This window comes from Urocampus carinirostris, chromosome 8, assembly GCF_059441175.1.
Source record: "Urocampus carinirostris isolate Australia breed hairy pipefish chromosome 8, RoL_Ucar_1.0, whole genome shotgun sequence".
NCBI lineage: Eukaryota > Metazoa > Chordata > Actinopteri > Syngnathiformes > Syngnathidae > Urocampus > Urocampus carinirostris.
Window position 1 is genome coordinate 32,558,422 of NC_142356.1, and position 13,624 is coordinate 32,572,045.

Genomic DNA, 13,624 nt, shown 5'->3' on the forward strand with positions numbered 1-13,624 from the left:
AACTGGTTGCCAGCCAGTCGCAGGGCACACAGAAGAAGACAACTCACTTGCTCATTCACACCTAGGGACAATTTGGACGGGCCAGTTAACCTGACATGCACGTTTTTGGAATGTGGGAGGAAACCGGAGTGCCCGGAGGAAACCCACGCAAGAACGTGGAGAACATGCAAACTCCGCACAGGAAGGTTGGTAGCTGGATTTGAACCCATGACCTCAGAACTGTGCCGTACATGCGCTTAACCACCACACCACCGTGCTGCCCTGTACAGTATATGTTGAGGTGAAAAAAAAAACATGTTTACCTTGGCCTAACACCAGTACTTCGGCATAAACAATACATAACGACATAGGAACTTTGATGAATAAAGCAAAGGAACTCAATAAAGTAAGAAATGACTTATGTTATTACGTATTTATTAGACCGCCTGCGTGTTGAAGGGTTAAGTTACGATCTACCAATGTACATAGGGCTGCATATTGATGCTAGGTTTCTACATTCATTTCATTCAGTCACTTGCAGCAGCTTGTAGATTTGGTATTGCAGCAACCCCCTGTGGTCGAACTGGGACTCTGTTTCGGCAACTGCACGGCCAGCTCGAAAGGATCCTCAAAAACTGCCTGATGGTAAAAAGAAAATAACAGAAGGATCATACTTTTGATTCATAAGCCACATTGACGGAATGCTGAAAAATAATCTTAGCTATTTTCATTTCATTAACTAATGACCAACAAATTTTCATGTCTGTTTGATATGGTGGTGAGGTTCTACATCTCTTTGATTGGACTTATGCAAGCATGACAAGCATTTCCCTTTTTAAAAGCCTTTTAAGTTTTGGATTCGAGGTGACGGGTGTGGCATTAAGCTTTCGATTCACGGAACAGCCATGAAAGCGGATTTTTACAAATATAGCATTTCATGGGCTACATAAGAGAGTATTCCTTCTTGTTCAAGATTTCCAACGTGACTCCAATGTCTGGTTATGACAGAGATAACTGCTTGACCTTGGCCTTAGGTTCATATATGAGAGTGTGGCCGGAGAATGTGATATTATTGAATGTTATGTGTGCAGTGAACACTAACCAATAGACTGAATACATTTGATTAATTTGTCATTTTAAAATTTGACGATTTGAAATTTGCTAAAGGTACGAGTTTAAATTGAATCTTGAAAAATCTTTAGGAAAATATAATGAATTAAAATAAAGAAAGACTGAATGGATTTTGAACTTGCAGGGAGAACAGGAGCAGGCCCAAACTTCAGATGAGAAATTCCAACCTGTACTAAGAAGCCCTCCCCGGAGCCTTATCTTTTTATTAAATCTCCTAGGTTACAAAAGCAGCGCCGCCCTAAATGGTGTGGGTATCAAAGAACAGCAATATGATATGTCTGATTGTGCCAATGATGTAAACAATGCATAAAAGTCAAAAGAACTAACAGCAGGGTGCAATTGTAGTTGTACTAGATAAACCTAATAAACTTATCTATAACTTGAAAAAAACAAGAGTTCATAACTAGTTAATTAGAGCAGATAATCATGTTGATCCGAAGCTATAGAGATTTTTCCACAAGCAATGACTGTTACCCTTGCATCAAAACAGATGCAGAATGTATTTTTTTGATCAATAAAACCTAGTTTAAACAAGTGTGTTGGGTGGGGTTTATTGTTTAAAATCGATTCAATTACAAATTGTCAAGATAGACCATGGGTCGAGAAGCTTTTTGACTCAAAGTGACATAAAACCAAATCTTTGATTTCTTTATCATTATTCATTTTAAGACAAATTCAAACAAAACTGCCAAACCTTTTCTCCGGACAAAAGCGAATTCTTCAGGGCATTCTTACACTATTTGACATTTGAAGATTTCATAAAATATTTCAATTAATAATAAAGCCATACTCTGTGTTCAACATCAACATATATTCCACTTAAAATTTGTCTCCGTTACTCAAAGTCAAAGTGTGTTATATTTGAGCACTAGAGGGCACTGTTGTCTAATGTGAAGGAAAACCAGTGCCAAATGATGTCTGCGTAGCAGGTAAATGCCAGACAAACAGCGCCGACTACTAGATATGGATTCCACTATGAAAACAAAATACAAATTTCTTCACCTATGGTTTGTTTGGATAGAAATTAACAGCGGGATGATAGGTCATTTATTTTTTGCCTAGCATACAAATCAATGTTTTTTTTTTGTTTACTCAATGATTTTTTTTACTGCTAGGAGGCACTAAAAATGACACACTGTGCCTTTACGATTGCTGAGGTCCACCACTATTTGTCCTCCCTTTTGTTTTAAAGACTTTAACATTATACTACGTCTATCATTTGTCATTAGTTCATAAGTTGCGCATACTATACACTTAAAAAATAACGAGGGAATGGTAGAAAGCAGACAGATTGCACGTGTGATCTACTGGAGTGCCCGGAAGTGACCCACACAGGCACGGGGAGACTGCAAACTCCACACAGGGTTTCGGTCCTGTACTAACTCAAGTGCAGATTTTTATATTTAAAAAAAAAAAAAGTAATGTGCTGGAGACTATACCCAAAATATGCTTCAGACTTATAAGTTATTACCGTCTCAGGCTGTGCGCATATTGAACATTGGCTAAGAGACACAGAAAAAAAACTGAATGACATTTCTTCTTCCCAAGCTTAAAGGTAGAGAAGCGCTACAGCGCCCTTGCTGGTAGTGGACGAAACACAGTATTGCACTCCTGGCCTAAATGCTTTAAAAAAGTGAATTTTATCTCTGCAGCAGATGTACTCACGAAAAGAGCCACACCAGTCCTGCGAGTCATATATTCCCAACCCCTGAGATAAACTGACACAAATTGAGATTAGTTGCCTAGTCTTGTTGTCATAACAATCTGAAATTTGGCCTCAATTTCAGGTAAAAAATATTAATGATAATAAAAAAATAAAATAAAAGATGAACATGACTTGCTTTAATAAGCAACACAAATATAGTATTTTCCTGACTATAATTAGCAGTTTTTGTTTTTTTTCTTAGTTTGGCCAGAATTGCAACTTATACTCCAAGTGCAACCTATATGGGAAATTATTAACACATTATATCGTTGAGGGGCAGCACGGTGGAGCAGTGGTTAGCGCGTGTGCGGCACAGTTCTGAGGTCATGAGATCAAACCTCCTGTGTGGAGTTTTGCATGTTCTCCCTGTGCTTGCGTGGGTTTACTCCAGGAACTCCGGTTTCCTCCCACATTTCAAAAACATGCATGTCAGGTTAGTTGGCCGGTCCAAATTGTCCCTAGGTGTGAATGAGCGAGCGAATTGTCTGTCTCTGTGTGCCCCAGCTGGCAACCAGTTCAGGGTGTCCCCTGCCCACTGCCCGAAGATAGCTGGGATGGGCTCCAGCACCCCCACGACCCTACTGAGGATAAGCAGTGCAGATAATGGATGGATATATCCTTGAGTTTTAAATTTCTATTATCAATATATCATTTCACATGTAGTTTTTACAATGAACACGAGAGGGCGCTCTCTTCTGCAGATAGTGAAATATGCAGCCGAAATCTGTAATCGCGCAGCAGAAAGTAAGTTTGAAGTTAGCAAGAAGCAGAGGTGAAGATGAGTCTGATGTAAGCGACGTAGAAGGGGAACGAGGAAGCGGCTTATCGGTAGAAGTGGCACAGAAGATGAAGATTTCATTGGATTTAGTGATTTGGAGTGAAACTGATAGTATTGGTAAGCATGTTCTTTATGCTTGAATTATCTGAATAACTACTAATATGTTACGTCACTGCTGACATTACCAGGCATGTCAATCATGTAACGGTAGTATACCGTACACTTAATCAGCCCTTTGTTCTCTATTTTTTTTTTAAATTCTAAATTGCCTTTTTAGAAGACGTGTCTGTATTTGGTGTTTGATTTGATCAAATTCAACTACCCTCAAAATGCAATTCATAGTCTTGTTGCGACTTGTATTGGTTTTTCACTTATTAAGCATGCATTTTTTGGCATGTGCAATTCATACTCCGGTAATGCAGAGGACCTGATATGGCCTCCAGTTAGTGAAATACTTCTAACCTTCCGACTGACTGCACAAGGTTGACAGGCGCCTGTTGAAGTTTGGAAAGTGAAGTTCTGTGCAAATCTAGAGTGGGTCAAGATAGCGGCTAAATCTCCATCCACCTCCACCGCTTGATCAGCCTGCAGCAAGTAAGTATTTGGTTCCAAAGTCGTTAGACTTGACTTAAAACCAGGGTTGGGTAGGGTTACTTTAACTTGATTACTTTCAATTACTTTTGGATTCCTCCAATACCAAATATGCTAATAAAAGACAAAATAAACTAAATGTGAATAAAATGACTACATTTTGTGGAGGCTTGGGGAGTAACGGAATACATGAAACGGCAAAAATGATGTTGGCAAGCTGTTAGTTTTGCCGGAGATCAAAGCCAGGAGAGAAAGCTTACCATGTGTTGTGAGTCATCATTTTATTCATATTTAGTTTCTTTTGTCTTTTATTAGCATATTTGGTATTGGAGTAATCCAAAAGTAATTGGAAGCAATCAAGTTAAAGTAACCCTACCCAACCCTGCTTAAAACGGCGAGACGTAGCATAAAGACCTTGAATGTGTACTGGCAGTCAAATTGGAATGAGTCCTCCGCTCCGGTAATGTTGCCATTGTAAACAACTTTGGAAGCCTTTGAGTTTCCTTTTGGGGCTTTAAACAGGCGGTACGTAGCAGAGACAAACTTGAAGTTCCCTGTGAGGCAAGGAAAAGGGGAAAACACAGAATATTGTTTATATTGGTGTTTTTCAGCCAGTGTATTGTGACAACTTGATTTAGGAAATTTTCCCTTGCAAATGTTTCTCAGCTTCCAGTATATGTAACATTCATGCATATCGGTTTGTGGCAGAAGATTATTCTTTTTATACACTAATTTGCTCATGAGGTAGTACAGGAAAATATAATGAATACAAAAAATAACACAATTTATCAAGAAAAGTAAAGTAAAAATCGCGCAAACAGTTTTGTTCATTTTATTTAATTTTCTTATTTTCAAGACAATTAAATGTAGTAAAGATGTTTGAAAGAATGAATGAAACCTAAGTTAGAACACGAGAAAACAAAAATAAGACAAAACAAGTCAAAAAACAAAAACTGTGTTTACGTAAAATGTCAGAAAAGGAATAGGAAGAACCATATGCTTATTTAATCCTACCACTTTGACTTCCTTAATAATTGTGTCTTACAGCCGGATCTCCTGCGCATTTACATATAACAAACACCTCACGAATATACATTTACACAGGTTTTGTGGATGCATAGTCACTTTATCATCATCACTATCATCACCACCACATCATTGCTGTCTCCACATATTTTCAGCATACGATATAATACGAGTATCTATTATAATAACAATAACTTAGTAGTGTGCATGGTGAGAACTTACTGTTTTGTGGTATGTGTAGTAATATCATACTAGTATCTTTAAACGTGCTGCTGGAGGAAGGTTGCCCCCAGGCAGCAGGATCAACTATAGCTAAGAGTCCTGATCTGTGCATTAAAATGACAAGACATGGGAGCTTGCGCCAGATACCTCCAGCATCAAAAGTCCCACTTGTCTGCCCTTAGTGTTGATCACTTTTGCAAATGTTAAGTCCTAAGTGCCTCAAAAATGGATATCCATTGAATATTACTAATCAATTATAATGATAATAATATGCATTTCCTTGTACTAACACCATCCATCTTCTGCATTGCTTATCCTCAGTAGGGTTGCGGGGGTGCTGGTGCCTAACCCAGCCAACTTTGGGCAATGGGCAGAGGACACCCTGAACTGGCTGCCAGCCAGTCGCAGGGCACACATCATACTTGCTCATTCACACCTAGGGACAATTTGGATAGGCAAATTAACCCGATATGCATGAAATATAGGAGGAAACTGGAGTGCCCGGAGGTGACACACGCAGCCACAGGGAGACCATGCAAACTCAACACAGGGTTTTGGTCCTGTACTAACTCAAATGCAGATTGATATTTTTATAGAAAAAGAAAAAAAAATAGTAATGTGCTGGAGACTATACCCAAAATATGCTTCAGACTCAGGCTGTGAGCATATTGAACATTTGTGAAATCCTTTACATAATCCACACAGATTTGGATGAATAAATCTCGTTAACTTCAACATGAATACCTAATTTAATTTGCCTTAATCGTGTACTTTCTGTGATACTTGCATAACAAAGGATATAAAAATGTATTATTATTATTTTGGTGATTTTTTTTTAGAAAAACAATATATAGCACAATGTTTAAAAAAATAGGTTAAAAATATAGTAAAAGCCAAATTTACAGTAAAATTAACCAAAATGCTTTATTACCTCCTGAGCCATATGGTGACCACAAATGAAAAATACATTGTAAAAATACATTGTAAAGCTAGGCAACATACAAAAAGCGATGAAAAAAAATAATTAAACCACGCCGCAAATTAATTATTCATCATTTTCGTTAGACAAAGGTTCTTGAATTTTTTTTTTATATATAAAAAAAGAGCACTGGCTCAAATAAGGTTGAGAAACACTGCTTTGTTGAACAGTGTGCGCTTGATATGATTTTTTTCAAGGGGTTTTTCTTCTTATGAGACAATCTAACAAGGTACTAAGACAAAAACGCATCTCACCCAAAACCGCTTGGAGTTCTTTGTTGTCGACAGTGACCATGCTGGCACTCACGAGCCGTGGAGGACTGAATCCGACTTCCTCAGCCAATTGCAGCAGATCTTTGTACCACAGTGCACCGCCTATACACTCTCCTGTGATGAGATTTTCAACAGAGATATTCAAGTAGCCTGAAGTTATTGTGCATCAGTAGAGGGTCACAAGTTCTCACCCCACAGGACTTTGTGGTTTTTGATTCCTACAGGTAGTCTTTCATTGCTGTAGATGTCACTGAAGTATAGCTCACCGCCATCCTTTGATCGTCAATAGAGCAAATACAGTACGTGGTTAATTCAAATAAAACCTGTAAGAATTTGCGAGGATATAATTGAAAGTTGTGTTACGAAAAGGTTAGAGGACCGCCACTTTCTCATTAAAAGGGAATCAGTGAATTTGCATTTTTCTGGGGTTTTATTTATTGTGAAATAAAAAATGGGTTTCATTCTGAATCAATGTCATCTTTACAATAAACACAACCAGTATTTTAAGTGTATACTGCAAATATTTATCAGTTAGAATAATAAAACCTATTCACATATACAGTAATCCTCGCTACTCCACGCTTCAGTTATTGCTGGTACACTGCTTCGGAGATTTTGAAATGGATCGTCTTTATTGACATTGATGTTCTAAGCCAGACCTGGGCACTCCGGTCCTGGAGGACCGTATGTTCTGCATGATTTTTGAGGTTTCTCTGATCCAATACAGGTGATTCCAATCACCAGTATCGTTAACGAGCACTTGCTAGCTTGCTAACGAGGTTATAATTTGTATCACCTGAGTTAAAGAAGAGCAAACTTCAAAATCTGGCAGGACGTATGGCCCTCCAGGACCGGAGTGCCCAGGTCTGTTCTAAGCAGATAGTACAAAGCAAATGCTATCACAAGGGGCAGGTTGTATGTGAGTGTGTTGGGTGGGCGTGACATGAATGAGTAATACACCAGAAACAGACTGCGAAGCACAGCTACAGCTAGTATTTAAGCGTTTCGTTTCATTGAAAAGATCAATTCAATCAGACTCTGAAAGTCAGAAAAGCACAAAGAAAAGCACAAAGAAACGGTGATCACCAAAGGGTGCTCCGTGGATTGTAATTAGGCCCAGGAAGGGACTAAGGCGGTGGCGGGAGAGAAGGCCATAGCGAGGCTGAAGGTCAGGCCTAATGTAACAGCTAAGCTACGTAACAACCCCTCACAAGCTCCCCCTGCATGGCCTGTACCTCATCAATGCCAGATTCTTTACCTATGAAACGGATGACCTGGAGCTACAACTTGTAAGAAGCCGTTACATTCGGGACAATTAAATTTTAATCATCGCGGGGACCTGGCTTGGTTCAAGGATATGCGATGCTAGAATGCAGTTAGCCAGTCGCTATTTATAATGCTTTCTTACACTGGAAGAAGAAGCCCTCCAATTTTGTGCAACTTTGTTTTTATGACAATCATTCATTCAATTGCAATTATGTGTTCTGTGTTTTGATTTGTAGATCTGTAGTTGTTACTTTGCTACTGTCGTATACTCTTAGTCAGTATTAAAGTCATCTCAAGGTAAGTTTGACCCTCATGGGCTTTTATGAATGGATTTTCATGTTTCGTGGAGGGTTCTGGTCCCCTCTAACCAAGGGATTACTGTACACACATATACGGGACCGTCTCAGAAAATTAGAATATTGTGATGAAGTTCTTTCATTTTGCGTTAATTAAAAAACAAAACTGTAATACATTCTTGATTCATTACAAATCAACTCAATGTTTTCTTTTATTCTTTTGAAAATACTGTTTGTGGCAAAAACTCAAACACCCCATCTCAAAATATTACAATATCATGCAAAGGTAAGCAAGTGGGCTGTGTGCCATAACCAGCAGTATTTATTTATGTTTTTAATTTAATTTTCAAACACATATTCCATTCAAGTAAAACTTTAAAATGTCCTTGAAAAAAATATATAATATTTTTTAGAATTGCAGTGACGATATTAATCAGTAAACATGATCTCCTTGGGTATTGTTCCAATGACTCTTAAGTCTGCTGTCAATAAACAATCAAACCTTGACCCGTTAAGCCTATATAATTATTGACCAAGTGCAGAGGTGAGTACATTTACTCCGTTATACTTACTTGAGTAAATTTGTGGAAAAAAAAAACGGTACTTTTACGCTACATTAGGCAACATTAAAGTCATTACTTAGTTACTTGATAAATCCCCTCCACGAAAGTACGCATCTGTCTGTCTCCGCTAAGGGGCATTTATTATGACGGAGACCTCCGGCAGGCTCTATCATGTATAACAAAATCAAACGTGGCAGCCTCGTCATACGACCATATTTGTAACTTCAGTGGGGGAAAAGTTGTTTACGGATAAAACAGATCGAAAATGACGCTTAGCAATACCGACTATGAAAACACAGAAGAGGAGGAGCACTCCTGGCCGCACATCAAAAGCATGTTCCCCTTCAAAAGGGTGCCAAACACCATTTACAATATGCAATGTATCCTTTGTTCGAGTTCAAAGGCTAGCTTGTTCTGCTTGCAGAGCTTGTTAAGTATCGGTAGGGGCTTTAAATGTCCTACTTGGTGCTACATGTGCTTCATTCATTTATTTGATTTATATAATTTTTATTTTATTGTTTATTAAAGCACTTGAATTTAAGTTGATTATTTCAATCTATTTTAAATTAAATGTATTTTTTGCTGAATGGATAGACTTTGATAAGTTGATGATCTGATTGGTTGTTTAAAAAAAAAACAATAAATACTACCATTTTTTTCTAAACTATATTAAAAATGGTGATGCACAGCAGCTGAATGACTATGTCTGGAAAAAAATCCTTTTCAATGTAATGTATAATTATTATACTAAATCAGCCCAGGTGAAGTAACCAATGATCTTCTCCTGGCATTGCATTCCGGCTATACATGTGACTTGACATGTACCTTAAGCACACTGTAGGCTTCACTCAGGACTTGCTTTTTGTCTGGAGAAAGATTCACCACACAGTTGGAGCTAAATGATGAAAGAAAAACAATTAGCGAATGTCCGCAACCACGCAGCTTTATGGTGTGACAGGCAAGGAGCACATCTTACATAATGATATCGAAAGAGTTCTTTTCCAGACCCGCTTCTGTTAAGGCCTCGATAAAGCCTTGGACAAAGTTCACGTTGGGTTTCTTGTAGCCAAAGTCCTTCATGTGATAGTCCAAATGTTTCTTTGCCACTTCAAGCTAGATACCATCGGACATGTTACGTATTATTAAATGGATACCCATATTTTAAAACATACAAAATGTGAGAAAATAGTAGATGTATACTGTATATGTCATTGGTATATTCCAATTTTTTTCCCCCGAGGTAACGCATTTTGAAGACTGTCTGTCTTGGCTTTGACTTCCTGAGCTGTGATGTCACGTGAAGTACACCTGCACCCTAGCAAGCCAGTCAACATATGGGTCTATGTGTTAATGAGTGGAAAAGGTTTTGAGTGTTTGGGCAAAGTTGAGGTAGTTTTTTGTGGTGAATGCCTACGCGTTATGATCAGAGGTTATTGTAGCAATGGTACAAAAAATGACAAGCAGCAGAAATGGAACAAACAGGCATGCCAGCTGCTAAAAATGGCTTCGTGCTGACTGATCGGCATTAAAACAGGAGGCTGGCTGACCAAAAGCATGCAGTAGGCAGCCAGGATAACCGGGAGACAGCAACAACGAAACCTACCACGGCAACAAACACAAACCCGGCCGTAAATAAACCAAATGAGCACAGCAGGCTAGCCGGATGCCTTAGAGGACGAACCAGGATCGATCGGCAGAAAAAACGGGAGGCTGGCTGACCAAAAACATGCAGTAAGCAGCCAGGATAACCGGGAACAAACAACAAAAAAACTTCCACGGCAACAAACACAAACCCAGCCGGGGAAAAAAAACAATGAGCACTGAAGCTCAGCAGCAAGCTGACTGCTAACAGGGCTAACCTAGACCAAACAAAACTGGAAGCCTTTGGGAGCATGCACGCTAACAGGAATATATCTGGACAATATTAAATTGATTGCAAGACAATTACATTCCAAGAGGAGGGGAAGGCAAAAAAGTAAGGCGCGCTGTCCACGGCAGGCAGGTAAACTTACCTTGTGCAGCTTTAATGATCAAAGCACTTGGACAAAACAGTCAGTAGTCCCCAAGGGACACGGTAAGCAAAGTTCCAAGCAGAAATGAGCACTATGCACTTGCTGATTACTACAATCGCCGTCACTTTTTCAACGGGACGCGCCATTTGTTTTGCTTCTCAATGTGATCCGGTGACGTCACAGCTCTAGGGGATATGAGGTCAAACTGTTTACTTTGAAAATAACTTATTGAGAGCCATGGGCCGTGGAATATCTTGGAACATATCTGCATGATTTGGGGAGGAACACTACACATTCTGTGACTAATTGAAGAAAAAAATGTCTTGTAATCCCTTTAAAGGGACAAAATGGCAATTATATTTGGAGATTCTACCTGATCTTGGGTCATATCGATGCCAGTGACATAGCCAGCCTCTCCCACAAGTTGACTCAGCATATAGCAGTCCCTGCCACTCCCGCTGCCCAAGTCCAGAATCCTGCAGCCCTCCAAACACTCAGGCACCACCAGACCACAACCGTAGTATCTGAGGGAGCCAGATTATTACTAATGATACATTTCAAAATAAGTAAACTTCGAAATAAAAATATTTAAAAACCTGTCAGTAACCTGTCAGTCACATCAGGGTGGACTTTCTGGAGAGCACGGAGGATGTGTTTTGGGTAGGGCTTAGCTGGAGCCACACAGGCATTCGTCTTCAGATCGGAGGTCTTCTGTAACTTCTTTCCGTAATAATCCTGCAAAGGTATCCCGAGAGATTGATGTCACAACAAAGCAAATGGATGGTAGGGGGCCAAGTACTGCAAGAAGGATGTGCCGGAAAAAAAAGAGGGAGGAATAATAATAGTTTCCAGGACATCCAGTGTTTATCAACTTTTTTGATTGATGAATCTAATGATTAGTAATATATTTTCACCATGGACCCCTCTAACCAGGACTTTAAAGGGGCAGTGTGTATTATTAAGCAACTTAGTGCGGGGAAAAATAACTTCTTAAATAAAAAAAAAAAATATTGCTCTAAATAATAAGGAAAGCATACATGAACTATCATATACACGTTTATTTCTTAAGTACCCATAGGTCGAGAAATTAGGATTTATTTTACTTAACATTAGAGAGAGATGATATAATTGTAAGCACTCAGGCTACAGCGACCCCCAAAAAACAAAACCTTACTAATAATAATAATAATAATAATAATAATAATAATAACAATAATAATATAATAATAATAATAATAATAATAATTTCCTTGTATTGTCATTCTGTGTAACAATGTACACAGAACGAAATGTCGATTGCACCTGACCCGATGCAGCCGCAGCCAAGAGAGGGCGCCGCCGACCACTTTTTAAGTCTTAGGAATGACTCGGCCGGGCGCGAACCCGAACCTCCCAGTCTCAAAGCGGGCGCCTTACCATCTAGGCTACTGAGCTTACGAAAAGTTGGCGAAAACAAAGACAAGAAAAATGGCAATTTGGTCACGTTGAGCCGCCTATTTGTATTCTTCCTTGTGCTTTGTACTGTACTTGTTTTCAGTTGCGCTGCACAATATAGTGCCATCTAGTGGTCAAATTTTGAATGGCAAAACCCCAGACAAACATGGCGGTGACTACTAGGTATGGATTTCACTAGGATTTTTCATTAAAAAAAAGAACATTTGTAGGATAGTTCGTGTATTTATGCCTAGTATTCAAATGAATGTAGTTGTTTTTTTTCCAAAATGATATTTTTGTACTACTAAAAGGCACCAAATATTACACACTGTCCCTTTAAGGTTATGATTAAATCACAAGTAGAACCCTAATTTAAGGACGGAAAAACACTCATTCAACTCCTAGCAAAAGTCGAAGAAAAGTTCCCTTTAATACACTAAGATTACAAAAAAAATACATACATTTAATCTCTTACCTTAACATCCAGGTGAACCTCGGTATCCACGTACCTTTAACAAGAGTATTACATGCATTACATATATATTACATAATTCAAGATCTCACGTACAGTGGGTATGAGTTGTTTTTTAATATTCGGGATGTTTTTTTCAAAAAGATTATACAAATCTACAGGTTGTCATATGTGTCTGCTAGCAGAATTTTGTCACCAAACGTGGTAATATTCAGATTTAAACACAGGTGGAGGAAAGAAAACGGTTCAGGCTTTCGGTGCTATTACAGCTCAGCTGAAAGAGATGTTCGAAGCAAGTTGGTACCTTGTTTTATCAGCCATTGCAGGTAATAAATGAGTTTTGTCCAGAAAACTGGGCAGAATGTTGCGTTTTTGCAGCGCAGTAGACTGGAGACGAGCAGAAAGTCCAGATCCAAAGTTCAGCGTTCACTTCCTGTTTTGAAGCAAGATCTGCGCGTCATTTGACGCAATCGTTTCCAGGTTCCTGAGTGTATTTTTTTCTTACTTCTTTTCATGGATCTTTGAATACAAACATATTCCCGTTATTCCATTATCATCACAATGTAAACTGTGCACTGAGGGCAGGGGTCTAAAACTAAAACTTGCAGCCTCTACGCACACACACACACACACACACACACACACACACACACACACACACACACACACACAGACAGACACACACACACACACACACACACACACACAAACACACATACACACACACACACACACACACACACACACGCATATACATACTAAGGCCGATTCATTAAATTTCATAAAAAATGCTTGGGTTTGCAGAAAAACTTCGTACAGTATCAGATCAGAGTATTTAAAAGTCTATGATTGTTGCTGTCGAGTCCATCCATCCATCCATCCATTATCTGCACCGCTT

The 13,624-nt window shown here is 38.9% G+C and overlaps 1 protein-coding gene across 2 annotated transcripts; it reads right to left on the bottom strand.

The window, feature by feature from the left end:
- Window positions 1-397: 397 nt before the first annotated feature.
- On the bottom strand, window positions 398-13,191 carry LOC148361667 (arsenite methyltransferase-like). 2 transcript variants are annotated; one of them, XM_088342414.1, is made up of 11 exons: window positions 13,031-13,191; window positions 12,730-12,763; window positions 11,428-11,555; window positions 11,194-11,344; window positions 9,785-9,921; window positions 9,634-9,703; window positions 6,875-6,956; window positions 6,666-6,797; window positions 4,599-4,738; window positions 4,056-4,178; window positions 398-618 (listed from the first exon to the last, which is right to left on the bottom strand). In XM_088342414.1, exons 1-11 carry the CDS (start codon window positions 13,045-13,047, stop codon window positions 511-513), a joined length of 1,122 nt encoding a protein of 373 aa, XP_088198540.1. In that variant the 5' UTR covers window positions 13,048-13,191; the 3' UTR covers window positions 398-510. The 2 variants fall into 2 exon arrangements, with proteins under 2 accessions (XP_088198540.1, XP_088198541.1); XM_088342415.1 differs by lacking the exon at window positions 4,056-4,178.
- Between the last annotated feature and the right edge of the window lie 433 nt (window positions 13,192-13,624).

Bases quoted from the DNA above. Each gene is read 5' to 3' on its own strand.
- LOC148361667 (XM_088342414.1), bottom strand. The intron at 11,345-11,427 runs GTTACTGACAGG...TGGCTCCCTCAG, and splicing joins CACCCTGATGTGACTGACAG to ATACTACGGTTGTGGTCTGG. The intron at 9,922-11,193 runs GTAGAATCTCCA...GATGGTATCTAG, and splicing joins TCGATATGACCCAAGATCAG to CTTGAAGTGGCAAAGAAACA.